Below are 8,798 nucleotides of genomic sequence, written 5' to 3' on the forward strand. Positions count from 1 at the left end.
GACAGAAAGAAGGAATGAAAGAAGGAAAGAAATAAAGAAAGATTCCAAAGCTCCCGCTAACACTTTCCAAAGTCAAAATAGTAGTCATATCAGAAAAAGCCAACCAGCAAAAAAAAAAGAGAGAGAGAGAGAACATTTTGAGTGATTGGAGCATTTGGCACGATTTGTTATCGTCGATCTGCAAAATTCCACATCGAGGCCAGAAATAACACTCCATGCCATTGTGTACAAGTTCCCGATCACAAGTTGGTCTTTGCTGGCTAGGAAATGGAACAGTGACCTTTGAGGAGGAGAATAAGCGAGTGCTCCCTGTAGGAAGAGGTCCTTGGTAGTTTGGGGACAATCAGGTGAAGAACAGTTGCACAATGGGGGAAAGAAGGCACATCGGTTGTAGCGATGCCATAAAATTATCTCTATTCTTAAATGATACTTTCTGTTTTACTGAAGCTGTGTCATGCTATCTCTTTTCTACCCTGCCACAAAATGCTTGGTTGTTGTCCTAATTCAACACAATACATAAAACGTCTTCAATGTTTTGGTAGTATTTCACATGGTCCAAAAGTATTATCCCTTTGACAGGTTGATTTCTCACCCCTTCTCTCCATGAACTCTTGTCCCTTAATTCTGGACTTCGCTCCACTTTTCTAGCTCCCTTCTTTGCATTTTGTCCCAAAGATGCTTTTTCAAAAGGCAACCGGACTACTGGATTTTCTTCCTTCTTTGTAGCTTAAATGTTTTAAAGTTTTTTTTTTAAATCAGATTAAAAATTGTTTTGTCACCAAAAATAAATATCTTACATTTTTAACAGAGGTGTTTTTTTTCAAGAGGCAACAGGACTTTCTGGTTTTCCTTTGAAGACATTTTGCTCCTCATCCAAGAAGCTTCTTCAGCTTCTGCTGAAGAAGTTTCCTCGATCAGAAAAGAAGCTTCTTGCATGAGAAGCAAAATGTCTTCAAAGAAAAAGCAGAAAGTCCAGTTGCCTCTTGAAAAAAGCACCTTTGAGACAACCCTGAGCTGGGTGACTGATAATCTCCATACATTTCTTTGCATTTGTAAGCAGATACGGCCCTAGGGAAGGTGTGCATATATGAATGCTTGTTGGAAATAAAAAGAAAGACAGAGGAAAGAAAGAAGTCATTTCTTTACAGACATTTGAAACCTGTAAATCTAGCAGCCACATTTTCTGTCATGGTCCCTAAATCAATAGCCTGGATTTAGTGTAGTCACATCTGCATCTCATCTTTCTGGAAACCTTTGGACAGAATGTAAAGTTTTCCATCTGACAAAATTGCAAAAACTAATTTATTTGTATGAGCATACTGTCTGCTCCAGGTGACTCAGTGCCTAAGAGGCTGAGGTTGTCGATCAGAAAGATTGGCAGTTCGGCGGTTCGAATCCCTAGTGCCGCGTAATGGAGTGAGCTCCCGTGACTTGTCCCAGCTTCTGCTAACCTAGCAGTTCGAATGCATGTAAAAATACAAGTAGAAAAAATAGGGACCACCTTTGGTGAGAAGGTCTCCTGACTCTAGGGGGCGGTGCTCATCTCCATTTCAAACCCGAAGAGCCAGAGCTATCCAAAGACGTCTCTGTGGTCATGTGACCAGCATGACTAAATGCCATAGACGCATGGAAGGCTGTTACCTTCCCACCAAAGGTGGTCCCTATTTTTCTATTTGCATTTTTACACGCTTTCAAACTGCTAGGTTGGCAGAAGCTGGGACAAGTCACAGGAGCTCACTCTGTTATGCGGCGCTAGGGATTCGAACCGCTGAACTGCCGACCTTTCTGGTTGACAAGCTCAGCGTCTTAGCCACTGAACCACCGCGTCCCATTATGTAACACATTACTGTATTCAAAAAAAAACAAATAAAAATATGCACAGTGTAGCAAAATTAGAAAACTTGTTGATATTTTTAGGATGGCGATTCTTGGGGTATTAATTCATTAGTTTTAATCATACAGTACTTCTTTTTTTTTTCAATACTGCAATAAACATTGAAGAGGATGAGGCATCTTAGAAGCAATGGCCTGTGTTTTATTCTCATGCAGAATGGAAATTGAGGAGCTGGCCAATGAAACATGTGCAAGGAAATAACCAAACTCTGAATACATGAAGAATTCCACAGTTCAACCCTGAGCTACAAGTATTCTCTTTTGTTGAGACCTAGGTTTAAATCCTTCTTCAACTCCAAAATGTATTGGGTGACTTTTGAACAATTCATGCAAACAACCCCACGCTGTTATTGTAAGGATAAAAGGAGGAGCTGGTCAACTTAAATTAGCTTAAATTAAATTAGAGAGCAGGACAAAAAAAAAGCAACGGATGGAAACTAATCAAGGAGAGAAGCAATCTGGAATTAAGGGGAAACTTTCTAACAGTGAGAATAATTGGCCAGTGGAACAACTTGCCCTCAGAAGCTGTCCATCCCTGGACATTTTTAAGGAGACTGGACAGCCACTTGTCTGAAATGGTATAGGTTCTCCTGCTTGAGCAGGGGGATGAACTAGAAGACCTCCAAGGTCCCTTCCAACTCCGTTATTCTGTATCTACCTCCAAGGTCCCTTCCAGATATATTCTGAATTCAATTGGGGAAAAAATCCTATTCTGTTTTTCCCCCTCTTGACCACAACATTATGAGATGGGACCTCAAGGAAGTCCCACAAAAGAAGCACGCTGGTTCATCTAGATCAGCATGGTTTCTTGTGGAAACCATGGATTGTTGTGTGTTTTTAAATTGTGTATTGTTTGTTTGTCTTTTTATCCCCTGTTTGTACCTCCTTTCCCTGATTGAGTTGTGAGCCGCCCTGAGTCCCCTTCGGGGAAAAGGGCGGCATATAAATGAAATAAATCCTAATCCTAATCCTAATCCTTTCTTCTTCATCAACAAGGTCAGGGGGTCAGCAACCCGCCGCTCTGAAGCCGCATGTGGCTCTTTCATCCCCTGTGCTGCGGCTCAAAATATGCGTCATAACTGCCAATGTGCGCCACCCGCTGGCACATGATTTATTGAGCTTTTCAACCCCCCCCCTGGATTTAACCATGGTTAAATCCAAGAAAAGAAAAGGTTCAGAAGAAAACAACATTTAATTCAACTTCCTATAATAGTTTTGTGGCCGCTTAGGAAATAGTCAGGAACGGGAAGGTTTTTGTGGTTCCCGGTGTTTTCTTTTCTGTGGGAAATGGGTCCAAATGGCTCTTTGAGCCTTTAAGGCTGCTGACCCCTGATCTAGGTGTCCATTGGGCTTATAGGACTATTACTCACATAGGAACATCTTGCGGGCATCATATAAATTATCGTATTAGCAGATTCTTGGTGTCTCCAGTTGGCATTTCCCCCCATCCCCTGCTGAGCTATTTTCATTGGAAATGTCAAGGATAAAACCCAGGTCCTCCTCCATCCAAAAAGTCCACCTATCCTTGTACTCCGCTGCCTTTCCTAAAAGTAAAACCAAATAGCATCCACTTGAAGGAGAGCTTCTCCCATAAATCACCCTGCTCCTTTCATCCCTTTCCACTCTACGTGACCAAGTGGGTTCCTCACCAACTGTGGCTGGTATCTAGAAAGGCTTCAAGGTTGCGACTTGCTTAACACAATGCTAACCAGGCTGCCAACCCTTCATTAAAGAAATGTTTCCTTTCCCTTCACTCTTGGCACATCCAGCAGAGAGGCGTCAAAGCAGGGCTTAAGGAGATTAGAGGCAGAAGCCAAACAGGAGGGACCAAGTGGTGCAAATTAAGGCTAGAAATGCACAGAAGTATAAAATTATTGGTAATGCCATAGCATAAAACCATAACCTCTCGATATAATCTTTAATTAGAACCACAATCTTTTGGCACAGGTAGAGTTGGTTAGTAGAGATGAGAGCTGATGTTCCCAAGTTCTAGAAGACCTCCCAACGGTACTGAAACTACATTCCCAAACCTTTAGTAGATAATATGTTGTTGCTGTATTATTACCCATTCTGTCTGTCGGGCCTATAGTTCCATTCCTTCTCCACTGCTCCAATGTAATATCGTCTGGTGATGCCAAGGCTTTCCGGAAGGACGCAGCACAACCAAATAAGTCCGAGGGACCCCAACCTCCTCATGGTCCAGCAACATCTGCCAACGGTCTCCGATTCAGAGGGAAATCCAGGAGGAGAAGGAGACATCAAGTCTGACCTATTCAGCAAACTCCATCCTCAAGTTGCTGCGAAACACCAGTGGGTTTTCTGACCTGCCACTGGAGAGAGAAACATGGTCACACACGCTATCAGTGTGCTGGAAGTTATGAGTGAACAGCAGGGTGGGGAGTAACAGGATGAGAGAGGGGAAAAGGAAAAGCAACAGAGGAAAGTTTAACCTCTTGTTCACTGCAGGTTTCCAACTCTTAGAAGTATCTTGCCAATGCAATCCTAAATTGCATTAATAGAGGGATGCAATGAAGATCAAGAGAGGTACTAAGACCACTCTATAAAGCCTTAGTAAGACCACACCTAGAATACTGCATCCAGCTTTGGTCACCACACTATAAAAATATGTTGAGACTCTAGAAAGACTCCAGAGAAGAAGCAACCAGGATGATTAAGGAACTGGAGGCTAAAACATACGATGAACTGTTGCAGGAACTGGGCATGGCTAATCTAAGTGAAGAGAAGGACCAGGGGAGACATGATAGCAGTCTTCCAATATCTGAGGAACTGCCACAGAGAGGAGAGAGTCAAGCTATTTTCCAAAGCCGCTGAAGGCCAGACAAAGAATAATGGATGGAAACTGAACAAGGAGAGATTCAACCTGAAAATAAGTGGAAATATTCTGACAGTGGGAACAACCAACCAATGGAACAGAAGTTGCCTTCAGAAGTTGTGGGAGCTTCATCCCTGGAAGCTTTCAAGAAGAGAACTGGATTGCCATCCGTCAGAAATGGTGGAGGGTCTGCTTGGATAGGGGGTTGGACTGGATGACCTACAAGGTCCCTTCCAACTCTGTTAATCTGTACCTCAAGATGAAACTCTTTTTTTGGAGGAGTTTAGGAATCACATTTGCAGATGACCTCTGGAAGCCCACCAGGCTTTTGAGTTTCCTTTCCGTGCCTGACATATCAAATTAGAGATCTTCTATTTCAAAATGTAGAAGTTCTGTCTATCTGCCGAGGTCAAATTGATATTTCATATCTGAGTTACTCCCTTCCGAAATATGAGCACTGGAGCTAGATAAAATCATTTTCAAAGGTTTTGGTATTTATGGGGCTTTAATCATTCTGTAAAATGAACAGCAAGCAAAAATGTGTTGTCTCTGTGTAGGTCGGTTTGTTCCGTGCTCTTGTTCTTTGAAAAATGAACCAACGGTACTTTTGAATGGTATCAAAACCGATCATCCCCCTTTATATTGAAATAACATGGCACTTACGATTAAATGTTTGAGTTTGAGTTTTATTATTATTTATAGGGGGGACTCAGGGTGGCTTACAAAATATAGGGAAGGGGGTACAAAACAGTAAACATGAAACAATACATGAGTAAAAATAATACACAACATTCATTCATCATTCGGGTGGGGACAGATTACGATCTTTATCCCCAGGCCTGATGGGATAGCCAGGACTTGAGGGCTGTGCGGAAGGTCTGGACGGTGGTGAGGGTACGAATCTCCACGGGGAGGTCGTTCCAAAGGGTCGGAGCTATTACTGAAAAGGCTCTCCTCCGTGTGTTTTCAGTCATAGTAAGGTGGCAAGACAAGATAATGCAGGGTTAAGTATGCATGGAGAGGCAATGTGTAGACATCTTGATTGATCATCAAAACAGATCATCACAAAACAGATCTTCTCAGTCAATCAGGGCATATAAACTGCCCCAACTCTTGCAAGGAGAACCTTAGTGAATCACAGATCAAGAATGGATCTTGGAGAGCATTTCATTGACCTCAATGCTCAGGAGGGGATCTATAATAGCAAATGAAAATGCCACAGTCGTCAGCGCTGCGCAGTTCCTCAACCAGCATGGGATTCTGAGAGGTGAAGTCCGCAAGTCGCAAAGTTGCCAAGATTGGAGACCCCTGGAATAGACAATCCCTTCTCTGATGCAGGCCTGTCCCTTTACTCCTCATTAAAGTTGGAGATCATGTCATTTGTTTGTTTGTTTGTTTGTTTGTCAAACATGTACAAGATAACAAGTGTAGGTATGAAGATAAACACAAACAAAGGAAGTAAATACAGATAAATGGGGACAGTAGGACGGGGACAGAAGGCATGCTGGTGTGCTTATGCACGCCCCCTTTACGGACCTCTTAGGAATGGGGTGAGGTCCCCGGTAGACAGTTTAAGGTTGAAGCTGTGAGAGTTTGAGGCTGTAGCAACGGAGTCGGGTCCAGGCGTTGACCACTCTGTTGATGAAGTCATATTTTCTGCAATTGAGTCATATATCTATCTCTACTCACTTAACTGTAGTAGTTGGCTGTGTCGCGAGTCCTTCTCTCTTTTTTTAAAAAAAATATGATTTTATTCAAGTTTCGACAAAAGATAAAATGCAGTTAGTCCGTGACTTATGACCATAATCGAACCCCAAATTTTTGTTGCTAAGTGAGACCGCTAAGTGAATTTTGACCCACTTTATGACCTTTCTTGCCACCGCTGTAAGTGAATCACCACAGTTGTTAAATGAAACATGAAGCATGGTTGTTAAGTGAATCTGACTTCCCACATTGACTTTGCTTGTCAGAAGATCGCAAAAAAGGGATTATGTAATCCCAGGACACTGCATCCGTCATAAGTAGGAGTCAATTGCCCAGCAAATTAATTCTCATCATGCGACCATGGGGATGCTGTAATGATGGTAAGTGTAAAAATGATCATTTTTCAGGGATGTTGTAACTTCAAACAGTCACTAAATCAACTTTGTAAATTGAGGATTACCTGTACAGGGAAATGGAAATGAAAAGATTAAGAAAAAAGGAGGCCAAGGAAAAAGAAATTTGGGATGCAGGAAAAGAAAAGAGAAGGAAAATATAGAAAAAGGGTAACTTCCAACGTTCTTCAGTACAGATAGAAAAAAGAAAATGTATTAATCTTTTGCTCTAAAGCTAGCCCTAGTAGACAACAGTTCTATCATCCTAAACAGTTCTAATCTTCAGATCCCAAAGCTTAGATTTTGTTTCTTTAAACTTCAAGCAAAAAGTCCCAAAATAGTTTCCAAGTACAGACCAAATTAGGTGAAGACTTTTCTTTAGTCATTTCTCTATCTCCATCAATCTCTTTCACCATCCATCCTTCCACTGTGGGGATTTGTAAGTCCTTCCTGAGCAAGATTCTTCTCAAAACCAGTAAGAGAAACCAAAAAAATAACGTCGAATATTCCAAGTGTTACAACATTATAAGGTTGGCATAATACCAATAGCAATAGCACTTAGACTTGTATATGGCTTTACAGTACTCTACAGCCCTCTCTAAGTGATTTACAGAGTCAACCTATTGCCCAACAATTTGGGTCCTCTTTTTACCCACTGGGGAAGGATGGAAGGCTGAGTCAACCCTGAGCCAGTCAGGATCGAACTGCTGGCAGTGGGCAGAATTAGCCTGCAATTTGCATTCTAATGACTGGGAAGGAAGGAAGGAAGGAAGGAAGGAAGGAAGGAAGGAAGGAAGGAAGGAAGGAAGGAAGGTAGTTATACCACTTAGATTTATATGCTGCTTCACAGTGCTTTTACAGCCCTGTCTAAGTGATTTACAGAGCCAGCATTTTGCCCCCCCCCCCAATAATCTGGGTCCTCATTTTACAAACCACGGAAGGACAGAAGGCTGAGTCAACCTTGAGCCTGTTAAGATTCAAACTGCCAAATTCTGGTTGTTGTGATTGGTTTAGTGTCATTTTTTTCAACCCAAGGGGAAAATGCAGTTAAACTTTCAAGGGATTGGTCCAACTTCTCTATCAAGTACAGGGTTATGGACTTTTTAACTTGGGGGGGGGGGGGGAAACCCCAAGAAATTTCAAGAAGAAACTTGATCAGATATATAAAAGGGTTTTTTTCCCCCCTTCTATTTCTCATAACGCAAGATCAGGCACCAAAATGAACATTGGGAGATTCTGGACCCATAACAGAAATACCTTGGCTCACAATGAGCAATTAAAAGGTGGAATTCAGCAAAGCCAAGATGATGTGATAACTGCACCGTTGGACAGCTTTGAAAGGTCATTAGACACATTCCTTTTTTTAATTAAAAAGTTTTTTTTATTAAACACACATTAAAACATTGGACAGTGTAATCATCCTAGGAATGTCTTTGCCATACATACTAGAATATAAAGTTAAATATTATACAATGCAATGCAATGCAATGCAATGCAAAACAATACAATACAATGCAATGCAATGCAATGCAATGCAATACAATACAATACAATACAATACAATACAATACAATACAATAGCAGAGTTGGAAGGGACCTTGGAGGTCTTCTAGTCCAAACCCCTGCCTAGGCAGGAAACCCTACACAACTTCAGACAAATGGCTATCCAACATCTTCTTAAAGACTTCCAGTGTTGGGGCATTCACAACTTCTGGAGGCACTTTCTTGTTTTTTATGTTTTTAATCTTTTCCAGAAATTTAATAATATATATTTTTAAAAACCCAAGAAGCTGCAGGGGGAAGGAAAAAAATGCATAGTAAGAAATAGAAAAATACCAATACATTAGATCCTTTGCAACAATACAGCAGGTTTAAAACACCAATTAAAAAATATGGCAATGAGGTCAATAGCAAGAATTCATTTGACAAATTATAGAACATGTTAATTCAGATTTCTTTATGGCAGCTGAATAATT

At 41.3% G+C, this 8,798-nt stretch overlaps 1 protein-coding gene across 1 annotated transcript in view; it reads right to left on the reverse strand.

The window, feature by feature from the left end:
* The window catches only part of F8 (coagulation factor VIII), a 50,458-nt gene extending 46,205 nt beyond the window's left edge, over nt 1-4,253 (reverse strand). Inside the window, exon 1 of the mRNA XM_032228216.1 lies at nt 3,959-4,253. Coding sequence (XP_032084107.1) covers nt 3,959-4,152 — 194 coding nt within the window. The 5' untranslated portion in view covers nt 4,153-4,253. The remainder of the gene's footprint in view (nt 1-3,958) is intronic.
* Between the last annotated feature and the right edge of the window lie 4,545 nt (nt 4,254-8,798).

The sequence above is a fragment of the Thamnophis elegans genome, chromosome 12 (genome assembly GCF_009769535.1).
Source record: "Thamnophis elegans isolate rThaEle1 chromosome 12, rThaEle1.pri, whole genome shotgun sequence".
NCBI lineage: Eukaryota > Metazoa > Chordata > Lepidosauria > Squamata > Colubridae > Thamnophis > Thamnophis elegans.